The sequence below is a fragment of the Hyaena hyaena genome, unplaced genomic scaffold (assembly GCF_003009895.1).
Source record: "Hyaena hyaena isolate Hyena2069 unplaced genomic scaffold, ASM300989v1 scaffold_23, whole genome shotgun sequence".
Classification (NCBI taxonomy): domain Eukaryota; kingdom Metazoa; phylum Chordata; class Mammalia; order Carnivora; family Hyaenidae; genus Hyaena; species Hyaena hyaena.
Genome location: NW_024080655.1, coordinates 1,099 through 25,753, shown reverse-complemented (window position 1 = coordinate 25,753; position 24,655 = coordinate 1,099). Strand labels below are relative to the sequence as shown.

Genomic DNA, 24,655 nt, shown 5'->3' with positions numbered 1-24,655 from the left:
GATTTATTTAGTAAAATGAGCACAGGAAGCATAAGTCTATCTCACTGGTTTGTTATGATACTAAATTATATCATGAAGCAAATGTCTCTACCATATCCAGCACTTGATAGAATTTTAAGAGAAGCAACATTGTTTGCTGCTACTATTGATTTTGATCCAGGAAAAGCTGGATTTGAATTTGGTTTCATTGTTTTCTAACCATGGGAACTTAGTGTCATTCTTTCATACTCTTTTAAAAAATTATTTTCTGTTTATTTATTTTTGAGACAGAGAGAAACAGAGCATGAGTGGGGGAGGGGCAGAGAGAGAGAGGGAGACACAGAATCTGAAGCAGGCTCCAGACTGAACTGTCAGCACAGAGCCCAACATGGGGCTCGAACCCACAAACCAAGAGATCATGACCCAAGCAGGTCAGATGCCTAACCAACTGAGCTACCCAGGCACCCTTTTTTCTATTGTTTTAAGCCTCCATATTTTATCTCTGAGATGAAGTGAATGTATTGTAGGGTATTCTACTGCCTGAGACATAGTAGGGATTCATTGAATATTTGCAATATGTAATAATAGTCCAATTTGAGAAGATGACATGTACATGGAAAGAGTATAGTTTATAATAAGTGGGGAGTCCTTGGGATATGACCTAGCTTGTAGCCTGTCAACAAGCTCATTCTAAGTGCTCAAAGAATATATGGAAGAAATGAATGAGAATATATGTATTCTTGGTTGTTGAGTATGTCTAGTGATAAATGAATGTTAGCTTCCTAGCTTGAAGTTACCAAAGATCAGAGGCTGAGAGACGGGCTCGTATGTAGGTGGTCTATTCTGGAAAATAGACCAGAGGCAGTGAATGATGTGAGTGAAATAGGGAAGGAAGAAAAGTTAATCCAAGATTGTGTTAAACTGGTTATCATTTATTCACTGACTTCTATTTATTAATGGTCTAGGATTTCTTTAAAGTATGTTGATCCCTTCACACTTCCAGGTATGAGTATGCACCAGAATGATGAAGTGGGGTGTTCCAAGTGTCTCAAGCAACAAATAATGGGACAGAAAACAAGAGATGTACTGGGGAGTGAAGGTCTTGTTGGAGGGGTCCATAGGATGGAGCTATTGTCAGGCTATCATCCTGTTAGCAGTTGGCTGCTGTTGTCAGTGGCTGGAGAAAAAAGTAGGTCAAGAAGGTACAGGACACAGTGAAAAAATTATCCAGCACACTCAGTGATTACTAAATGAAAAGAATATTCTTTTGTAGATTTTCAAGCACACTGCAGTGTGCTTATATCAGCCCATACTAAATGGAGAATCCAAGCAATGTGACCGAATTCATTCTTTTGGGCATTACAGAGAATCCAGAGCTGCGGAAAATGCTCTCTGCTATGTTTCTAATCATGTATGTGTCCACGGTTTTGGGAAACCTACTCATTGTGGTAACCGTGATCACGAGTCAGAGCCTGAGATCACCTATGTATTTTTTCCTTACTTCCTTTTCCCTCATGGATGTCACCTACTCTTCCGTCATTGCCCCCAAGACAATTGTGGACTCCTTCTCCGAGAGCACTACCATCTCCTTTGAAGGCTGCATGACCCAGCTCTTTGCGGAGCATTTCTTTGGGGGTGTGGGGATCATCCTTCTCATCGTCATGGCCTATGACCGCTACGTGGCCATCTGTAAGCCCCTGCACTACATGATCGTCATGAGCCCTCGGGTGTGCTGCCTGCTACTGGGCGGGGCCTGCATGGGGGGGGTTTATCCACGCAGGAATACAGCTTCTCTTCATGTATCAGATACCCTTCTGTGGTCCCAATGTCATCGATCACTTTATATGTGATTTGTTTCCATTGCTGAAACTCGCCTGCACGGACACCCACACCCTGGGTCTCTTAGTCATCCTCAACAGTGGGGTGATGTGTGTGGCCATCTTCCTTATCCTCATGGCTTCCTATAGGGTCATCCTCTGCTCCCTGAAGTCTTGCAGCTCCGCAGGGGGGCGCAAAGCCCTCTCCACCTGTGGCTCCCACCTCACTGCGGTAGTCTTGTTCTTCGTGCCTTGCATTTTCCTGTACGTGCGGCCTGTGGCCACTTACCCCATAGACAAGGCAATGGCCGTGTCCTTTACTATTGTTGCACCCATGTTAAACCCCTTGATCTACACATTGAGGAACACAGAGGTGAAAAATGCCATGAGGAAACTGTGCATGAAACGAGCATCCCTGGGGTGTCACTAGCTTACATGCTAAGGAAAAATCTTTTCTACAAGGACAATGAGGTCTTGCCCCCCTCCCCCCCACCATTCATCCCAATCCATTGGGCACACAGCAGCCAATGGCATCTTTGAAGTATGCAAATCATATTAAAATACTACAATTACCCTACCTCCTACCTCTCCAGTCCATTTTGTGCTCCATCACTTTTCTTACAAGACTCTGGCCACTCTTTTTCCTTTTTGTTTTCAAACCTGTTTTTTGTTGTTTTTTTGTTTTGTTTTGTTTTTTGTTTTTTGTTTTTTTTTAATAATTCAAGCCTGGTTTTCAATAATTCAAATTCCAGTTCACGGCCTTTGTTTGTATCCTGTTCACTGCTGGAATTGGAATTGTGTTTTCTAGAGATTTAGCTTGGTCAGCTCCATCTCATTTTTTTCCATTTTCAGATGAACTCCCACAACCTTAGATAAGTCTGTCCTGACAACTCTCCCTAGTCATTCTCCCCTCAGTTACTCTCTACCTTTTCATTCCTGGATTCACTTCACATTTCTTGACCTTGCCTCATGTCCAAAAGGAAGAAGAAGCCTGTGACAGCATAATAACTTGTCTAAAAAACTTAGGATGATAATTTTTCTATTTTAATTATAGAATTAAAGAACTGGAAGGGTCATAATGCTATACCTAGCCTTTCATATTTATAATGTGTATGGTAATTTTCCCAATGTCAAAAGTAGGTCCAAAGCCCACATCTTCTATTACAAAGGTAAGAGTTGTTCTTACCATTTGTGCTGAAATTATTATCTGTCAGATTTCACAAATTTCTTCTTGTATCTGCCCTATGGGTTCCCCAAATTAATTCATGTTAAATACCTTTACTCACTAAACATATTATTTAGGAGCTCAATGCCTGACTTTTTAAACCCTAACAGCTGAAACAAATATTGATCTTACTACTTTTTTTTATAGGAAACTGTTGTTACTAATGTTAGCTTGTAAATCTCATTTGATTATCTCTATATTAGAATTGAAAAAATTCAGTCTTATTCATGATGCAAAGGCATAACAAAACAGGGTAAAATGGTGCTTCTATTGCAGGCATCAAATTTATTGGGAAACATTAGATGAACTTGCTTCCTATTTCACTGAGAACAATTAGGACATAAGAACACTTCCACAGACTTGTGCCTATACCTACCAATCTATCAGCATCTGTTAAATTATATGCTGCCTTCCTACTTACTCCAATAAACACATTATCTGTGTTCCTATCTGAAGGCAAACATCCTTTTCACTAATCTGTGCTCTGGACTTCATCTCCTTATTACTTACATAGAGGCATCTCTTATTTCATCCACACTTCCCTTACTAATGGATCATTTGCATCAGCAAAGAAGCAGTCTGTTATCTTTCCTTTTTAAAATAAAATATTCCCTTGATCTCATTTCTTTTATCAACTACACTTTATGTTCATAGGTGGGAAGAACCTATATTTTTAATAATACTACCCTTATACCTGGGCAAGCAAGGATTCTGTTCTTTGTTCCACACTTGGAAATGTCTTCTGTGAAGTTTGCTAGGTTCTCCAATGTCTGGAACTGGGTAGTGCCTTCTGGTGGGGTACTCCAGCCTGATTGCATGGGTCTTATCCTTTTTTCCTCCTTTGGGGTGCTCTTTGGCTCTCTATGCTACACATGGCACCAACCAGATGCCCTAAAAGCTCTGGATTCTTTACTATCCTATCCTATATTATAAAGTATTCCAGGTTCTATGCCCAGGACCTTGGCTCTATGAGGACATAATTATGTCAAACAAGAGGCATTATTCCAACATACAGAGATTCCGGAGAGAATAAGAAGAGATAGATTCTGGATCTGAAGAGTAAGACAGATATTTACACACCAGGAAGAATCTTTCTGTGTCTAATTGGACAATAAACAAATCCAAAGTACCTCCTCTCTGCCCCAAATTCTAGAATTCTGTCAGTAATTCACTATATCTCACACTGACCTAAGAATCAAATTATTATTATCATTATCATCATTATTATCATTACAGTAAAACCTTGGATTGCAAGTAACTTATTCTAGCAGTGTTCCACAAGATGAGAAAACATTTTTAATAAATTTTAATTTGATAAACAAGTGATGTCTTGCAATATAAGTAAGACATGATGCCAAATGTCACATGGTTACAACTGAGCCAATGGTTCTTGAAATTCACTTTGATATACTACAAGTGCTTTGGATCATAAGCATGATTCTGGAATGAATTATGCTCACAAACCAAGATTTTACTCTATTATTATTATTATTATAGTATTTACCTATGCAGGGGTCCTGCGAAAAAACATTTGGCTGCTCTCTACACCCTAGATAAGACCCTGATTTTGGAGACACCAGTTTCTGTGGTAAATTAAACACCCCTGCAAAAAATGACAATGTGTATCTTGGTGGAAATTGATAAACTAATATTAAAATTTGTGTGTATGTGTAGCTATGTTTGAACAGCCTTGGCAATAAAAACAATATGAGAGAAGTTGATGGAACTGGATCTTCTACATATCAGAATATACCATAAAGCTTTTCTTTGTATACTTTTTGCTAACGGCCTGCTAATAAAGAATTTTAAAGAACTGAAAAAATGGTGCAGAGGTTAAACTATCTATCTTTGGAAATTTAGTATAAATTCTGTAACTTAATAAATGATGAAGGTGGACTTTTAAATCTGTGGGTAGAATGATCTATTGGATCAATTCTGAAGGGACAAATTGCTATTTTATCTCCTCCTTACCTTGTACTCTCCACCCCAATTTCATACATTTCTTTGTACCTGTCTCTGTCTCTCTCCTCTCTCTCTCTCTCTCTCTCTCTCTCTCAAGTTTTTAAATTTACCTGATATTTGCACGGACAACATGCTTGTTATATTATCTGTCCCATTCAATCATCACACTATTATTTCAGAGTTATCATACTCACTTCCTCTAACAGAATCAAATAATAAAGGATTAATCAAAGCAGGGCATAGAATAAAGTAGAAGATGCCAACTGTGGTCCGAAGTAGGAAGCAGGGTTCCAGGATTTAATTTCTGGAGTTCTGCTGTGGAGTCGCGTGTTGAAAAGATCATTTTCTCCATAAGTGTGTTCCTGGTCAGATGGTTCTTCTGGTCAGGAAAACTTTCTAAAGTGTCAGTTAAAAGAAAATAACATGTGCCTGTTAATACCACAGGTGAAGGTGATTCTGCATGTTCACTTTTGTGGTGAATCACCTCAATTCTGCTTCTTTTTCCTCAGATGTGAATAGACATAAAATTAGGTAGAAGACAAAAATGTATAGAACAACAAACTCCTTGGTATGGACCCTCTCCGAAGGGATCTCATGAGCTAAGTCCAAGTTTCCTTCAAGCTTCAATCCCAGCGCTACATACTCTGAAGGATCAGAGTAAGCAGACCTGTCATTCCTTCTTTTAAAGAAAATGTTTATTTATTTTGAGAGAGAGAGAGAAAATGAGAGAAAATGCAGACAAGTGGGGGAGGGCAGAGACAGAGGGAGACAGGATCCCAACTGTGCTGACATCAGAGAGTCCAATGCAGGGTTCAAACCCATGAACTGAGAGACTATGACCTCAGCCAAAGTCAATGCTTAACTGGCTGAATCACTCAAGAGCCCCCTGTTGTTACTTTAAAAAAATAGAAAGAGAAACATTCCTTTTATCTCTAGAAATTATTTTTAGTTTTAAAGTCATAGCATATAACGCTTTAGTATCAAGGGAGGAAAAAAGATTTCAATTAATCCATACAGCTTTGCACATTATTTATAAAATGTGTTATTCCTTAAAGAGCACTTGTTATCTAATCCTAATCCCAACACACTACAGGTACTTATGGACTGATGTGGATCATCCCAGAGCTGAGCTCTTGTATTTAGTAAGTACACAAGCATTTTGCCTTAATCCTGCACACAGATATTATATTCCATCCCAATATACATAGTTTTCTATTCCTGAGTATGAAGGAAAAACCAAAGCATCTTCAAGTGGGAGCCCAGGAGAAGTTTTAAAAAAGAAAAAAAAAAAACCCTTTAATTGGTTGGGGACATAAAAGTTTTGCAAATACCTAAGCAAATCAAATTACAGATAACTGTGTCTTGAAAAATCATACTGATGGGAAATTTCCAAACCCTGAGGAAAACTAAGAAGCATTTCTACAGGTTCATGGCCTCTCAGGGAAACTTCTTTAAATCCTAGATGGAAGTCAAGGAGGAAATTTTGCTTCTTTTTTTTTTCCCTGAGACCATGTTGAAGACTGTGCTTGGGAAGCAGTGTAGAACATTCTCTACCTCCTCTGCCAGATATGCTCTTCCTCTCTTTCCTAGATGTAGAAGTAAGACTTGGAAATATGCTTCACATTTTGGTCAGCCACCAAATGAACTTTTCTCCATAGAGTATATGAGATTGCCATCTCCAGAACTTTCAAGAAACTGATAAATGGTGAGACTTGTGATTCACATTTTTGTATTTTCAGAGAGGATTTTACTCTTTTTATTGCAGGAGTAAATAAAAATCTGGATCAAAAATACAGTGGATTTTAGGAATTTAGGGAGAATATATTGTTAATAATGAAGTTTTAATCCATTCTTTTAACTTGTAGTAACCATGTATATTTAAAAGTACATGCAAATGTGATTGATGTGCATATAAGTACATAAAATGTATCTTAAATTTGTTTGTAATATAATTATAAAATACTAACTTTAATGATGACCTTACCAATAATTCCTCATCTAGTTTTAAATATACACTTCAGAGTTGAAACAGGAATTTCTATTATTTTCAGAATGACTGATGCTTGATTAGTTTTGTTACAAAATGAATGGGAAGGAAATAGTGGGCACTGAGGTTAGTGGGGAGGCAAATCCCAAGGTCACAGCCCCAGGAAATGGCCAATAGCTTAGTTCATGGCCATGAGGACCCCTGAGCAATCTCTAGTATACCTGCAGCATATTAAAGATTATGGCTATCAAGAAAGGATGGACCTTGGAATCTTTGGGAAAGTTTGGGCCCAATGACACGGCTATTTATGAAAAGGTTACAATACTCAAACATCTTTAGTTTAAGAATTTATGGGGGCGCCTGGGTGGCTTAGTCGGTTGGGTGTCCGACTTTCGCTTAGGTCATGATCTCGCGGTTCGTGGGTTCGAGCCCCGCGTCGGGCTCTGTGCTGGCTGCAGGCTCAGAGCCTGAAGCCTGTTTCAATATGTGACTCCCTCTCTCTCTGACCCTCCTCTGCTCATGCTGTCTCTCTCTCTCTCTCTCCTAGAAATAAATGAAACATAAAAAAAAAAAGGAATTTATGTTATGTTACCATATTAATGCCACCAAATGCAAATTAATTATTCTGGACAGTTAATAAAACTATCCTTATACCCCATCTCCTTTTTTTAATTTTTAAAATATTTATTTATTTTTGAGAGACAGAGAGACAGAGCATGAGAACAGAGGGAAGAAAGAGAGGGAGACACAGAATCCAAAGCAGGCTTCAGGCTTTGTGCTATCAGCCCAGAGCCCAACACAAGGCTTGAACTCATGAACCGTGAGATCATGACCTGAGCTGAAGTTTGCCACTTAACTGACTGAGCCACCCAGGTGCCCCAGCCCCCCAATCTCCTTTTTCTGAACTGTTAACGTGATGGAAAATATGGTGATGTGGATTTTAAACTTGATTTTTAATTTTAAATTTCTATAGTTATATCTAGATACATACTGAAAATAAAACTCCACTGTCTTAGAATGATCACTTCTTGATTTTAAATTTTTATTAAAATGTCTGTACAAATGGGCAGTTATTATACTATTTTTGTTTTTCTTATTTCACATTGATTAGCATTTTATTGACAGCATCCTGTGCTATCAGTTTATAGTAGTCTGATTTACAGAAGCATCTTCCTATTTTTCATCATGTTGGGTATTTTCAAATTTTCGCTATTATAAATGACATGACAACATCTTCCATTATAAAAGTTACGCCACCTTAGTTTAAGCAAAATCCAAATGAACAAAGGGGAAAATAAAAGAGACAGAGAGAGGGGCAAACCAAGAAACAGACTCTTAATAATAAAGAACAAAGTGATGGTTACCAGAAGGGAGGTGGGTAGTGGGATGGGTGGAATAGGTAAAGGGGATTAAGGAGGGCACTTGTGATGAGCATAGGGTGATATACGGGAGTGTCAAATCACTGTATTGAGCACTTGAAACTAATATAACACTGTATGTTAACTAACTAGAACTTAAATAAAACCTAAAGAAACCCTCAAAACCCAAAATACCTTAGCTAAAATAAAGATTTAAAGGTATTTCAAAGAAAAGAAACCGCAGGAAATCATTTGTTTTAACTCCTAGGCTTCCTGCAGGTAAATTTATTATTCCTATATTAAAAGTGAGCCCAAAAGTAAAGTATTCTGTCTACTGACTTTTGTGCAGTATTCAATAATGTCACCATATTCTGATAGCCCATTATCTTATAATATCTTGATACATACGTAATACTTGAGCTTCAGTCTGGAGAATTCACAATGTATCAGATAGCATAAGTAAAATATCAGCTCTTGGGGGAATCCTATTAGAGCTGGTTGAATAACATGTCCCAAAAGATACGTCTACCAGAACATGTGAATGTGACCCTATTTGGGGAAAAAAAAAAAAAAAAAAAAAGGTCTTTACAAATGTACTTGAGTTAAGGATCTCATGATGAGATTTATCCAGATGGGCCCTAAATCCAATGGCAAGTATACCTGCAAGACAGAAAAGAAGACAGAGATACCAAAGTCCAAGACAAAGATGCAGAGGAGAAGGCTATGTGAAGAGACAGATGATAAAGTCACATGAAGACAGGCAGAGATTGAAGCTGTGCGCCTATAAACCAAAGAATACCTGGAACTACCTGAAGCTGGAAGAGACAAGAAAGGATTTTTTCTTAGAGCTTATGGAGGAAATGTGGCCCTGCTAACACGTTGCTTTTTAATTCTAGCTTCCAGAACTATGAGAGAATACACTTCTGTTGTTGGAAACAAACAAACAGAAAACATTACACCACCTTATTTCACTTTTAGAATAATTATTTTTAGGGTGAGAGTCACTACTACAAGGAATAAAAATATATTTATGACTCTGAAAATATTTAAAAAGATATTTTCCAAATGATTCCATGAATGAAAGATTTTCATTGCAATTTTAGAATTAATAATAATTTTTTAAAACCATGATTTTAAAGACACATTTTTATCTCATGATGGGTTAAACTTTTCTGCATGCTTTGTGGGTGTAAACACTGCATAAATGTAGCTCTGATATCAATATTTCACATCTTCCTTTTGATTATACATTGGAAAACACATGCATAATGACTGTGTCATTTGACTTTTGTGAGCCAGCAGCTTGAACAAGCATTACTAAATCTATTTTATGGGAGAGGATGCTGAGGCTTAGTGGTTTTCTTCAATGACACGTGCCTATTAAGCAATGGAGCTGTAATCCCTAGTTTTTTGACAGCAGAAACTGAATATTTATTTATATTATTTTTTTAAATGTTTTATTTATTTCTAGGAGAGAGAGAGACAGCATGATCAGGGGAGGGTCAGAGAGAGAGGGAGTCACAGACTGAAACAGGCTCCAGGCTCTGAGCTGGCAGTCAGCACAGAGCCCGATGCGGGGCTCGAACCCACAAACTGAGAGATCATGACCTAAACAAAAGTCAGACGCTTAACCGACTAAGCCACCCAGGCGCCCCATTATTTATATTATTTTTAAATAACTTCATATTTTGGAGTAATTTTAGATTAATAAGAAAGGTGCCATTTCTATATATATATAGATAGATAGATAGATAGATAGAGTTCTCTCTCTATATATAGAATACGCACAAACACACACACACACTAGAGTATATATACTATAGAGTTCCTATATTCTCCTCACTTAGTTTCCCCTAATATATTATCATGAGTATATATGTCAAAAACTATGAAAGAAATATTAATATATTACTCTTAATGAGACACCGGATTTTATTCATATTTCATGATGTTTTTTCCACTATAGTCTTTTTTCTGTTTTAGGATCCAGTTCAGGGGAACTCATTGCAGTTGGGGTAATTACCTTTTAAATTAAATAAAGTCATAAACTTTATCATGATAAACTATGAAGACACTGTACTCTCCATTGTTAAAGTTTTAATGCTAATTGTAGATCTTTTTAACTGAAAAATACCCCCAAAGCTTGATTTATTTATATGTAACAAACATTTTAATTCTAAAATGGTATTACTCTTAGAAATGCCCAGACAAGGGAAGTGGAGAGCCTAAGAATTCTTTAATTATTAGATTAATTTAGAGTCTTCCTCTCTATCTCCTTACCCAATTTGATTTTCTTTGTACAATGAAGCTATCTGAAAGAGAAGTGGACACATGTGGTCTTGGGGTCCACAATGATTTATTCAGGGGTTATTAAGGTCATTTAAAAGGGTTGCACATTTAAACGATGTCACATTGTTTTTCACTGTGACCAAAAAAATTATCCTTGTGAATAAATAAAATGGGTACTAAAAATGCTTTTCAGCTTTGGTCATGGTAAAGCAGGAATGACGAATAAAAACATTGTCATTTCTGCTCTGTCAATAGCTCTGGGGCTTTGCTCTTACCATTTATTATTATTTTTCTCCTATGATCCTAATCACATAAATGTTATTATGTGTCTCATCTTATCTGATTATCACATGAACTCTACCAATAGGCATTTTTATTATACACAGTTATAGAGGTAAAATCAGCATCTCTGAGAATTTTAAGTGACTTTTTCCATCACATAACTAAGTAGAACAGCCTGGTCTGTATGAATCTGGAACCGATGTTCTTCCTCATTTCTTTCCTGCTTTGACTCTAGGATAAGCTGATCACTGCCAGATCATGCATTGCTTTGGTATTCTTTACTTTTTAGTAAATGACTGATCCAATGACCTTCTAGTGTTGTTTGATATTCTTGTTTTCTTAGTGAATGCTTATGACCAGATATCAATTTTGCAGTCCAGGCACTGTTTAGGAATGTCTAGTATGCTGAAAAAATAATGGAAATAGTTATTTTATAGTAAAACACAACAAATACTCATATACATGGTTGTATATTTGCTAGTATTACTAACATTGTAAACTGTTTTGGTTAGCTGTAAGTGGTGTTCATAAAAATCAGCTTACTTTTAATTCGCCCAGTAAGCCCATTATTCTTTTATTCACCTGTTTAATAAGCATTGATTATATGTATATGTACACACACATATACATATGGATGGATAAATTTCTGCTATATGTGCAGGTGAGGACATAAAATTCTTCAAATCTGTGTATTGCTATGGAAAATGAAGTCAAAAGTTGGAGGAATTATCTGGATGGCTTATGGAAAAGATTTCTGTGGGTAAGGTGCTTGGGTTTTTAAGTAATAGAAAAGTAGTTATGATTGGTAAGTAAGATTCTTAACTTAAGCAACATTTTTATGTTTTCCAATTTGATCCACATCATAATCCTGTTAGATGAGCAGGCAGGTTATATATGAACATCTCCACTTTACCATAAAGTCATATTCATTACAGACAGATATAGGTTGGCAAGTTGTACTTAATCACATTGGGCCACTGTATATAATTAATTAGCAAGTAATTAATAAAGCCCTAAGATTCTGGCAATATTCACCATGCTGTTACTGTTCCTTACTTATGTGATTGTTGTTAATTTGTATCTGCAAGTAATTATGTCATTATCTTCTGATTCTACATTCATTTGTTCTGTGCCCTTCATCAAAGGGCCTCATTCAAACATGAACAAGGGAATCAGAAGGTTAGAGCCGCTACAGGTGGATGGACATTAGAAAGGCCACCCTGCCTTGTGTTCTTGCTAGAAAAGGAAAGTTCTTACTCCTTTCTGTTGACACAGTGGGAAGCAGTTGGTTGTTAAAGCCAGAATTTGTCTGTTAAAATCCGAAATCAGCATCTGTTATTTGCTATGCTTCCCATTAGTAAAATAAGGGTAAGACCTAACATGGACTATTTCTTGGCAATAGGCCCTGAACAATTGTTTTTATTGCATTAATTAACTTTGTAATCATGGCAAGACTCTGAAATAGGTATTTAAAAGAAAGCTTTTGTTCTTATTTTAAAATGATAAATGAAAAAATTCCAATTTAACACATGCATACTTGTTCTGTGTTCACATGGAGTTTTCTCATGTATCTTTCTATTTTATAAGGAATGAATGAACCCATCTTAAAGGCCAAGTTCATTTCAGATGATTAAAGACATATTTGGGGAGTAGCCATGATTTGCAAGTGCCCCTTAACCTGGATGTTATTTCTTCTTCTGTTTGCAGATCAAGCAGACTCCTATCAGGGACGGCATACAAGTCCCCCTGGCTCCCATTCCATGCTCATGGTGGACATGATGACCACATTGTCATGGTCGTTTCCTCAGGACCTGGATGTTTCTCAGAAGCCTTGCCAACAACAGTTGACTCCAGGAAGCCACTGCTAAGTGACCAGAGTTGGTAGTTGAGATAAACTATTTCTCTACAAGTGGGTACCTCCATTCTTCCCCCTTATTGGAACACTGGCTATTTTAAAGTATTTAATAATACCTTTTCTCCTCCTCAATTTTGCCTGACCTCCACTACCACCTTCAACAAATTTTGACTTTTGTATGATTCACAGTAATGCCAGCACCACAGAAGATAATTTTTCATGTGGATGCACCAACTTCCTTATGACTATTGTATTACTTTGCTCTGGTCTGAGACAAAGTTTTCTTTCTCATAATTGTAGACTGTACATGTTCCTTCTGGCAGCTTTTAGCTTTTTTCTTGGAAATCATGCAAAACCAAAGCTTTGTAACTGAGTTCGTCCTCCTGGGGCTTTCACAGAATCCCAGTGTTCAGAAAATAGTATTTGTTGTATTCTTGTTCAGCTACATTGCAACTGTCGGGGGCAACTTGCTAATTGTGGCAACCATCAGCAGCAGCCCAGCACTCCTGGGTTCCCCCATGTACTTCTTCTTGGCTTTCCTTTCCTTCCTGGATGCTTGCTTCTCTACTGTCATTGCCCCAAAGATGATTGTGGACTCCCTCTATAAGAAGAAAACCATCTCCTTTGGAGGTTGCATGACCCAGCTCTTTGCCGAACACTTCTTTGCTGGGGTGGAAGTGATTGTCCTCACAGCCATGGCCTATGACCGCTATGTGGCCATCTGCAAGCCCCTACGTTACACAACCATTATGAACTGGAGGCTCTGTACCATTCTGATGGGTGTAGCTTGGATGGGGGGTTTTCTGCATTCCATGATACAAATTCTCTTTACTTTCCAGCTTCCCTTCTGCGGCCCCAATGTCATTGATCACTTCATGTGTGATTTGTACCCATTACTGGAGCTTGCCTGCACTGACACTCACATCTTTGGCCTCTTGGTGGTCGCCAACAGTGGGTCTATCTGCATTATAATCTTCTCTTTGTTACTCATCTCCTATGTTGTTATTTTGCTCTCTTTGAGAACCCATAGTCCTGAAGGGCAGCGGAAAGCTCTCTCCACCTGCGGATCTCACATTGCTATTGTGGTTTTGTTCTTTGTCCCTTGCATATTTGTGTATGCACGACCTCCATCTGCTTTCTCTTTCGATAAAATGGTGGCTATATTTTACACCATCCTAACTCCCTTGCTCAATCCTTTGATTTACACCTTCAGGAATAAGGAAATGAAAAATGCCATAAGGAAAATGTGGAACAGAATAATGGTAGTTTGTAGTGACAATTAAAACTTTGAAGTTTAAAAAAAATGGTAAAGAGTAAAAGAGTCAAATTCCCTAGACAAAACCTTTGTGTGTTTGTATCTGTTTGATAGGAGCTAAAGTAATGCAATTTTAAAAACCCAGTAATATGGATCATGAAAAATGTTTTCACACTTAGATCACTTATCGACTCTGAATTGGTATCTCAGTATCTTCATAGTAAATTTAAAAAAGAGTTGGATATTATGTTTACCTAAAATCTAAAAATCAATCAATCAAACAAACAAAAAATGATTGAAGGGAGAAATTATCTATCAGACCTCTTGCCACTCAACCCTTGCTTTGGCAATTTTTTGTGGAGGCATGGCAATACTATCTTAAGAGGTTAGACACTTAACACTATTTCCAATGAAAAGAAGTTTATGCATAGGGCACTGATTTCAGTGACTTCCACTGAAGTCAGGTTCAGTGGAAGAGATCAGTGCATTCTCAGGACCTCAGCTATAAGCGTTCCTGTATCATAGGACTATGTTTTGAAAAACAGTAACTCACACCTTAGATGTCATAACCCCACTTCCCTACCTACTATTCATTCTTTTTATTTTTGAGAGAAGTTATTGTTTTCTGATATGGTACATAATCTATTTACTTCTCTTATTTTTTATTTTTATTTTTGTCAGCCTTCTCTTATGGACTATAAGCTCAACCGAAGCAGGGAAATTTTTCCTTTTTCGGTTCATAATGTATCATTAGCATCTAGAACAGCCTGATGTAGGAGTTCAGTAAATAATTGTTGAGTAAGTCAATAAGAAGATATCTTCCCATATTCACATTTAAATCTATCTTTAACATTAACACACTAAGGTGTCAAATTTGGCAATGGAGTGTAGTGATTGTTGATACTAGCTCTTAGATCTCTTTGCTCTTGATCCTTGACACAGACCATTAAAAATAAATTCTACATTCTAGCAAATTTCCCCATATTTAAAATCTAAATTTAATACATAAAAATTCAAATAGGAAATAAAGCCATTACTCCCTATCCATTTTCTCATTTTCAGTCTCTATCCCTTCTTCCATTCTCTGCAACAATAAATCTTGCTCTCAGTGATCTGACTTTTATTCATAAAATATTTATAATCCCAAAAGTCCTCTATTGCCTCAAATTTGCACTTTATTAGTTGGGTTTATCTATCCAGAGTTTCTGAATTATTCATTGGAAGCCTTACTTTAGTAAGATACAGATTGAAATGAGCAGAGTTTAAATAATCCTAATGAAGACAGAGGTGACTCAAACTATTACAAAACCCTGGCATTGTTTTGACAGAACCTGGAATCCAGGTCTCATTCAGTCCTTTGGCCTACAAGGAATTTAATGAGCACTAAGGGTCAGTTCACTTAGAGATTGAAGAAGCTTCAAGAGATCATTGACTTGGCGTCTTGCCTTTGACCACTTCAAAGATCTTATTGGAAACTGCTGTCTGCAAAAATTTCCCACCAGAACTGGAGAGCTTAGTTATCCTTCAAATATAAGGAGTTTAAAATAGGGATTTTTGACTGGGAGGTTTAAGGGAGGGGCTTATTCATTGGTTGTTCTTGTTTCTCAGGCTCAGATATCTTATGACATTACTGTGCATATCATATGAAAATAAAAGAAGTTTAGACTTTTCCTTAAGAGATGTGGATTCTAGGCTCACTTCTGTTGCTAATTAGCTGTGTGACCTTCGTGAGTTATTTCACTTCTCTGGTTCTCAGTTCCTCATGTTTAAGTAAGATTAATAAAAGCATATGTATATTTCTTCTGTGCTTTCTATGATCCGGGGACTCGTTATTTTCCTGTGTTATATATTTTAAGATTTACAAAAACGTTTTTAAAGGTAGGTCTTCATATTCCCATTTAATTTATGGGAAAGCTGACGCTCTAAGACTTTAAGTGACAGACCCAAAAGCTTCCTCAGGATTCCTCCAGTCCTTTTCTAATACAAAAGGCCAAGTGTTGGGGTGTGATTTTCTCTCAGACATTTCTGTGAGACACTAGGCCTTGCTGGTTGCCACTAGACGTTTCAGCAAAAGTGCGAAACATTGTGCAGTCTTTGTGGTATTCTCCTACTTCTGTTTATGTCACCACGCTCTGTCATTCCCTTGTCTCCTGAATGGATCACTTCATCCTCACCGAAGGTGCCTAGTGAACAGTGACACACCTGCCATGCAATTCTTAGACCAGGGTGATGGCTAACACATGATTTGCTTTGTGAAAAGTAATTTTTAATGCAGTCTATCCTACCTTTAATAGCTTATAACCATTCACAAGCAAATTTCTCTATGGTAAGTGAAAGGGAATGAATCTTAAAAAATAAAAAGAAAATACAGAAGATATATATTCAAAAATTCTTCCCTTTTCCTTCTTTCCCATCTTTCTCTCTTCATTGACTAAAAAATATAGGTAAGATTAGGAATAGGGGAGAACTGAACATTGTTAAAAATTGAAAATAATGGTTATTACCAGTTGATTTTTCCTAAGAGAAACTGGAAATTAAAGAGATGGGGTAACTTGCTTAAAATTACATAGCAGATAGTGGTGGGACTCATGTCTGGCTATCTGACATATTTATCTATCTGAGCCTTTAAATAGCATCAATGACTTTCATGCTTCTAGAAGAGATGAGCTGAAACAAATCCTATGGAGAAGTGAACCGACTTTCCTAACCTGCAATTCATAGTGAATTGGAGCTAACTAATTGGGCCCAAAGCATGCATTTGCCCTTGGACCATCTGAACGAGGTAGCTCATTGGACATCCTTTGGGACTGGGTTAGGAGTAATGGTTTTCCTGGAGCTCCTGAGGCTAAAAGCATGTCGTAGGCATTTGCAGACTTTTGTGAGAATTGTCATAAATACCCAATACCATAAGAAGAAAACGCTTACCTCATTTGTATTCTCCAAAAAAGAAACTGAGAAGACAGGCTGCTTCAGAGGCATTTCTCTGTCAGAATGCAGGAATGAGGTTCCTCTGTAAAATTTTGAGGAACTGAACTAAGAAACTTTTCTTTTTCACCACCCCCTCCCTTGCTCCAATACAAACCTTATCGTTTTTGTCTAACTTAGGGCTTCTGGGGAGGACCTGTGTTTTGTGTGGCCACACGCAGAGTCCCCTCCATAAACTCTCTACACCCCATCACCTCTTGTGATTAAAAAAAAAAAAAATTGATACGTGTCGATTAAGCATGGTTTTCATGTGTTATTCGGGCTTCATATAATTCACCTACTAAGTAAATGGAAATTGATGATACAAAAAAATTTACTACATTGAAAGTCATCTATTTCCTCTTAAGCAAAGGGGTAAGTTTTCCAATCTGTCTGAGATGTTTTCTTCACGTTGTGTCTTAAGACTGTCTGATGATATCAATATTCACGGTGTCTTCTAACAAATGGTGAAGTTCCTGGACAGTATTTCCACCCATGAAGGGTTGATGTGGTCCAGGGTTCCTAAGACTTTTTTGGCCTCAGCACAAAGTTATACTGGCTTTCAGATGATCTCTGCTTAATGTAGAGGGTGAAGAATGATAAACGGCACCATGGCATTGAGGCCAACCTGGCAGAAGTTTCTGCTTTGGGGGTCCTCTGATTTGAAAGGTTTTAGGTCAGCGGTGATGTTTTTGGAATGGTGTACAAGATGGGAGTGTTACTTTTGTACACTTGGGTTTTCAAGAGCTTTGTTAACCCTTGCTCATGACCCAAAACTACACCTTCTGTCTGGTTTGTGGTGGGTCAGGAAGAAAGAAGCTACACCCTGATGAAAACTTGAGTGAAATAACCCTCTTCAACATTTTTTTTTTTTTTGCTTCCCTTCTACATATCTTTTGAATCTTATCTCTGACTCTATCTCTCTGGTGTCTGCTCAGTGTCACTCTCCTCTCTCCTGTTCTATTTTCTTTCTTTGCCCTTCACCATTATTAATTTGAACATCTAATTTTCCTTTTGCCTCACCATGAAGTTTACAGAACCTGATTTTGGAGTTGGGACTGGGAATTAGGTATCAGTTGGCAACGTTCTCTGACGGCTCAGGATTTATCTTCTCTTGGATGCAATCTACATGAGGATAGGGATTTGATATTTTAAATGACCTGGAGGGTAAATGATAGAGAGAGATGCTATCTAGTATCATCCAACTCAAGTTCTAGCCTGATTGTACTTGGCAAAACTTTCTGTATTATACCTGAAGCTCTGCACATAGAGTTCTTTGTGCACAGGGCAAATGCCCACACCTACATTGCAAGAAAATGTGCAGGTCAAGTAAAATAACGAAAGTGGAATATTTCTTGAATGGTAAGATTATATAACATGAATAATATATAATCTAGGAATGCCTTATTAAATTATATAGAAATATGTATATTTAAATATATGTATTATTTAAAATTTTTTAAAATGCTTATTTTTGAGACAGAGAGAGAGAACAAGCATGAAAGGGGCAGAAAGAGAGAGGGACTCACAGAATCCAAAGCAGGTTCTGGGCTCTGAACTGTCAGCACAGAGTCCAATTTGGGGCGGAACTCATCAACTGTGAGATCATAACCTGAGACAAAGCAGATGTTCAACCAATAGAGCCATCCAGGCATCCCTATGAATATATATATATATTTATTTATTTATTTATATATTTATATATATATTTAATAAAGCACATAGTAATATAGGATCTAGGAGCCGATGTCTCTTATCTGGGAAAACCAAGGGAAGACTTTTGGTACCAATATACCAAAAGTATACTTGTATATACTTTTATATGCAATATAAAATACTTTTATATATATATAAATATATATATTTTACTGGTATATATACATTTGAACTGGCTAAAATTTCGACAGATATTTCGATGGTAAAAAATAAAACTTAAGGATTAGGAAGAGAAAATAGTGTGTTCCTTTACCGTGACATCCTCCCAAATCAGAGAAAAAGTACAATCAGTAGTATTGGAAATGATGACTGAATTCAGTGATAAAACTCTAAGTGGTTGTATTGATCTCACAAAATGCATACATCTTATCAAGTGCTACTTTCTTGTCTTTATATCCCCAAAACTTCTTTTTGCTTATTTAAAATGAAACAAATAGAACTACATTACCTGGCTTTCACAATTGTACATTATCTGCTCCCAAACTTCTCTGTTACAACCTTTGATTTCATGACAGTATAGTTTCTATGGAGATCATCTCTATGTTAACCTGAAGCAATGCATGTTTCTTCTTTATTATATTTTACTGACTCTTCTCACATAACTGCTCCTTTCTTCTCAGCCAAGGGCTCCCTCCTTTTTTTTTTTTTTAAATCCCTTTTTAGGAATCCAATGTTTCAAAACAAAGTAATAATTAATTTATTTTCTTTTTTATAGCTGTCAGAGATAATTGGAACTGCCAATCAGAGTTTATAATTATAACATCTCTAGTTTATCATATTGCATTAATATTATTTTAGCTGGAGGCAAAGAAACTTTAAGTTTTACTTAGATGCATAACTTTAGTAGGGGTAAATGGACAATTTGAGGTAGTAATTTTGAAATATATATTTTACTTAGGGAAAGTCAATATAAAATTATGGAATACTTTAGTTTCAGAGAACCATACTGGGAATGAGTTTAACATATTTAAAACCATTGCTTCACATCTTTCTCATTTTTGAAACTTCACCGACCAATCAAATTATAATCTAGGGATCTTTGTACTTTTGGAACCAAAATTCAGGATTATCACCTAGAGTTGTATGTAATTCTTACATAGTTAATTATACCTATCTAGAGGTGTGTGATCCCTCCAACTTTGCTGGCCCTGTTACATAGATTGCAGATATGAGCATGTACTTAGTACATATTGGTGACTGATTTGTTGTTGTTATTGATTCATTGAAGGATTGGTAATTTATCAGAAAGGAAGAGGATCTCAAAACTCATATTAAATTCTAGATCATTTCATATCAATATTAAAAGGTACAGAAATATTGTAAGACAGAATAAAAACAAATTATAGCAATTTCCCAAACTGAAGTAATAGAAGGTAAAATTATGGCTACCATGAACCTGAATTTGGGGAAATAATTTCTTCTTATAACACAATCTAACCAAGATACCAAAGAGGTCAGGGATAATAGGTTCAAACTGGTGTCCAAATTAAGAAATGTGTTTTTTTCATGAGAGAGTCTCTAAGTGTATATATTTTAAAATTATACAGGGATATTATTTTTCAGTGATTGAGCTGCATATACATTATATACACATATATATCATACACATATGTACATACTTAATAAAGTATCTTTTAGAATGTTTAATTGCAAATGAATAAAAAGCTTCCAGATATTAAAGTGACCTGATCAAGTTCATACAGCAAAGTCATTAGTTCTCAGAATTTGACATTGATCATGATCACTTGAGAGATTTATTTTCCTTCTCAAAATTTCAGTCTACATTGGAAGACCTTCAGTTAATGCTCATGGTGAAAGGGTGAACATCAGCATTAAAAAACAAAAGGTTCTCCAAGTGATTATAATACATATAAAACTGAGAATCATTGATTTATTTGTTGTTGGAATTAGAACTAATAGTGCAACTCTGGATCAAGTTCACTGCTGTTGCTAAGTCTCCATTTTGCCAATTTTCTCTGCAGATGAACAATTTCTCAGCTGTGTTTTTCTGCATTCACTGTGGCCATGGAGTTGAATAGCAGTGTGAATGAGTTCATTCTGTTTGGGTTAACACAGAATGTTGTAAAGGAGAAAGTAGTGTTTGCAGTCTTCTTGTTTCTGTATCTCACAACCCTTTTGGCAAATTTACTTATTGTGATGACTATAAGATACAGCCGGACACTTGAGAACCCCATGTACTTCTTCCTTTTTTACTTATCCTTTGCTGATGCTTGTTTCTCATCAACCACTGCTCCTAGGTTAATAGTAGATTCTGTATCTGAGAAGAAAGTCATCTCCTACAATGAATGCATGACCCAGATTTTTGCAGTTCACTTCTTTGGGTGCATGGAGATCTTGGTGCTCATCCTCATGTCCTTTGATCGCTATGTGGCCATTTGTAAGCCCCTGCGATACACAACTATTATGAGTTGGCATGTGTGTGGTACACTGGTGAATCTAGCTTGGGTGGTGTCTTGTATCCATTCTTCTGCACAGATTTTCTTGGCTTTGAAACTACCCTTCTGTGGACCCAATGTTATTGATCATTATTTCTGTGATATGCCACCTTTGTTGAAACTTGCATGCATGGACACTTATGTAATCAATTTACTCATTGTCTTTAACAGCGGGGCTATCTGCATGGTGAGTTTTTTAGTCCTGCTTATCTCTTATATTTTCATCTTACATTCTCTGAATGACCAGAGTGCAGAAGGAAGAAAGAAAGCCCTCTCTACGTGCACTTCCCACATCACTGTTGTCATTTTATTCTTTGTTCCTTGTATATTCACATATACTCGCCCTGTAACTACATTCCCATTGGACAAGATGGTGGCTGTGTTTTACACTATTGGGACACCCTTGCTCAACCCTCTGATTTACACTCTGAGAAATGCAGAAATGAAAAATGCCATGAAGAAGTTATGGTGCAGCAAACTCTGACTTGAGGTGGGAAAAAGCAGGGGACTCCAATTGCTAATTCTGTAACAATTTAAATAAAATTGGAGTAATAGAAAGAGAACGTTTTCACCCCAAAGTGGACAATTGACTTCTCTCCCGGTAGGACTTTTGGAGACATAGGCAGAATGACCAAGGAACACAGACTCATATTATTTTGAGCCAATTTCACAGAGTGCCAAAACATCTAGTACAGTGATACTTATGGGAGATAAGCCCACTCTTCCCTTCTGCTGTCTGCATTGCAGCTTGTAGCTACCTTCTGTTGTATCGATAGCTTTACTTCCCTCTTTTGTATGTTATTCTGGTTTGTGTTTCTCTTTTCCGTGTTTCTGACCTGTGTTGAAAAATTGACCCCTCATTTTGACTGACCTCCTTTGTTGGCAAATCAGTTCTGACACTACCAAATCTGGATCTTATCTTTTCTGGCTTAACAGTGAAGAGCCAAAGTCACTACAAGAAACCAGTGATCTCCCCCCTCCCCCAGGAGCATACATACCATCTAATTAAGCCTCTACTTGATACTTGTCTTCTCTTTACATCATCTTTAAAAATTGGACTTTTTTTTTTTTTTTTTTTTTGCCTCTTGGACATGTAAAAGAAGATAGTTCATTACCTTTAAAAAAAAAGTTTATTTATTTATTTTTGAGAGTGAGAGCAGAGAGAGAGGGAGAGACAGAATATCAAGCAGTTTCCTCACTGGCAGCCCGGAATCTGACACAGGGATTGATCTCACAAACAAGATCATGACCTGAGCTGAAATGAAGAGTTTGACGCTTAACTGATTGAGCCACCCAGGCTCCCCATGACCTTCTATTCAAAAAGGACGATTCTACTTATAACAAATATATTCATTGTATTAATTCATAATACTATCTACTTTAATATCTATTTTCTTTGTTCATCTTGTTTATCATTTGTTCATATTCTTAGTTTCATACATATTTGTAATATAAATCCGTGGGAATTTCCCTAATCATTGGTTGGTGAATTGGTGACAGTTTTATACAATTGTGAAAGTTATATAATAAAAACCAACACCTTGTCAATAAGATCATACATATGAATAATAAAACAACTGACGGAGAAAACAGAGCTACTGTTATAATATTCCGTCCACAAAGAGAAGATGTCCACATAAGTAAGATTCCAACCTGGAAATACAGAAAATATGTCAAAGAAGCAATACTTGTCTCATTAGGCATCAGGTACAGTCTTAGTGCAAAGAAGTGTTTCACTGACTAGTGGATAAGATTGCTCGGCTGTCTGGCATGGCATGTACACTTCTGGATTGGGAGAAATGTTTCAGGCTATGGTTTCTTGAATTCCATCCTTATCAAGCAAACTTTGCTTGAGAATTTGGCTTCCTATAGAGATTTTCTCCCCTGGTGAGAAAGATATTGACTAGTAACTGGGATAAGCAGTTTGGTGTTTTGGTTTTTAGTTTTCACGTATCTCATTAGATTTCCATTCTAGTTTCAGAATTAGTTAACAGGTACTGTTAACTAATGATTATAGACAACAGGAGCCAGTCCCTTTGGGAGCGGACAATGAGTCTGGCTCTGGTAGTAAATATAATCAAGACTATTTTCCTCTATCTAGTGATTGGAGTGTAGAGTGTGGCAGATAAAATCATCTAAAGCCAATCTGAGAGGCTTTACATAAGCATGCTTTCCTGGGGATAAAGGTGGCTCTTCAAACTCTGATAGTAAAAGTTTGGAAGTTTGGAAGATATGTATATATAATACAATATATATACTATATATATATTGTATTATATATACAATGTTGTATATATGTATATATATGTATTGTATTTAAGTTTATTTATTTATTTTGGGAGAGGGAGTGCAGAAATAGAGAGAGAAAGAAAGAAACCCAAGGAGGCTCTGCACCATCAGCAGAGAGCTTAATGCAGGGCCTGAACTCACAAAACATGAGATGATGACCTGAACTGAAATCAAGAGTCCATACATAACTGACTGAGTCAGGAGACACCCCTGGAAAATTTATTTAAAGTTCATCTTCTGTCCTGAAAAACATCACAGTACAAATCCTGTAGAGGATAAGGCAGGAATTTCCTGGTGGGTAAAAGAAGGCATCAACAAGCTACTTTCCTTGACAGCTTTGCCACAAATTTAGCTCTGCTATGAATTACTACAGTTTAGTATTGCTATAGAAACATAAAGGAAGAGGGGCACCTGGGTGGCTCAGTTGGTTAAGAACCTGACTTCAGGGGCATCTGGGTGGCTTAGTCGGTTAAGTGTCTGACTTTCGCTTAGGTCATGATCTCGCGGTTCGTGGGTTCGAGCCCCGCGTCGGGCTCTGTGCTGCCAGCTGAGAGCCTGGAGCCTGTTTCAGAGTCTGTGTCTCCCTCTCTCTCTGACCCTCCCCTGCTCACGCTGTCTCTCTCTTTCTCTGTCTCCTAGAAAAAAAGAAAAAAAAAAAGTACCTGACTTCAGCTCAGGTCATGATCTCATAGTTCATGAGTTCAAGCCCTGCATCAGGCTCTGTGCTGACAGCTCAGAACCTGGAGTCTGCTTCTGATTCTGTGTCTCTCTTTCTCTCTGCTCCTCCCCTGCTCACATTCTGTCTCTCTCTCAAAAATAAAGATTAAACATTTTTAAAATGGGCACAATTGGAAAGCACAGTTATATAAACTTAACGTAGAGTCCTTAGCTGGGACAATATGAAATCTGATTAAAAAAAAAAAAAAATCTAGTTGAGATGTTAGCCTGAAGTGGTTTGTTCAGTTACTTTTCTTTTCTCTTTTCTTTCTTTCTTTCTTTCTTTCTTTCTTTCTTTCTTTCTTTCTTTCTTTCTTTCTTTCTTTCTTTCTTTCTTTTGATATGTGCCAAATTTTCTGTTTGATTATTTCTAGGCATCTAAGACATTTTGTGAGAATACTTTGAATTAAGTAATTTATTTTCAGGGTAGCTTGCCAATCAGGTTTAAAAGGCAGAGAATTCAGGCCACTCATTATGTATGTTATTTTACCTAGAAGAAGTTCT

At 37.0% G+C, this 24,655-nt stretch overlaps 3 protein-coding genes across 3 annotated transcripts; all 3 read left to right on the top strand.

Moving 5' to 3' along the window:
- The first annotated feature begins 1,295 nt into the window (after positions 1-1,295).
- Positions 1,296-2,266, top strand: LOC120228465 (olfactory receptor 4C6-like). Its single transcript, XM_039226830.1, is given in 3 exon segments — positions 1,296-1,739; positions 1,741-2,198; positions 2,200-2,266. Coding segments are annotated over 3 exon segments (969 nt in total).
- A 4,386-nt stretch (positions 2,267-6,652) lies between these two features.
- LOC120228380 (olfactory receptor 4C15-like) lies at positions 6,653-15,321 on the top strand. Its single transcript, XM_039226693.1, has 3 exons — positions 6,653-6,688; positions 11,561-11,659; positions 12,607-15,321. The coding sequence occupies exon 3, from the start codon at positions 13,102-13,104 to the stop codon at positions 14,035-14,037; it is 936 nt and encodes a 311-aa protein (XP_039082624.1). The 5' UTR covers positions 6,653-6,688; positions 11,561-11,659; positions 12,607-13,101; the 3' UTR covers positions 14,038-15,321.
- A 5,393-nt stretch (positions 15,322-20,714) lies between these two features.
- Positions 20,715-21,629, top strand: LOC120228485 (olfactory receptor 4C11-like). The gene has a single exon (XM_039226910.1). It carries the CDS (start codon positions 20,715-20,717, stop codon positions 21,627-21,629), a length of 915 nt encoding a protein of 304 aa, XP_039082841.1.
- Positions 21,630-24,655: the final 3,026 nt, after the last annotated feature.

Coding starts and splice junctions, on each gene's coding strand:
- LOC120228380 (XM_039226693.1), top strand. CDS start 13,102: ATGCAAAACCAAAGCTTTGTAACTGAGTTCGTCCTCCTGGGGCTTTCA.
- LOC120228485 (XM_039226910.1), top strand. CDS start 20,715: ATGGAGTTGAATAGCAGTGTGAATGAGTTCATTCTGTTTGGGTTAACA.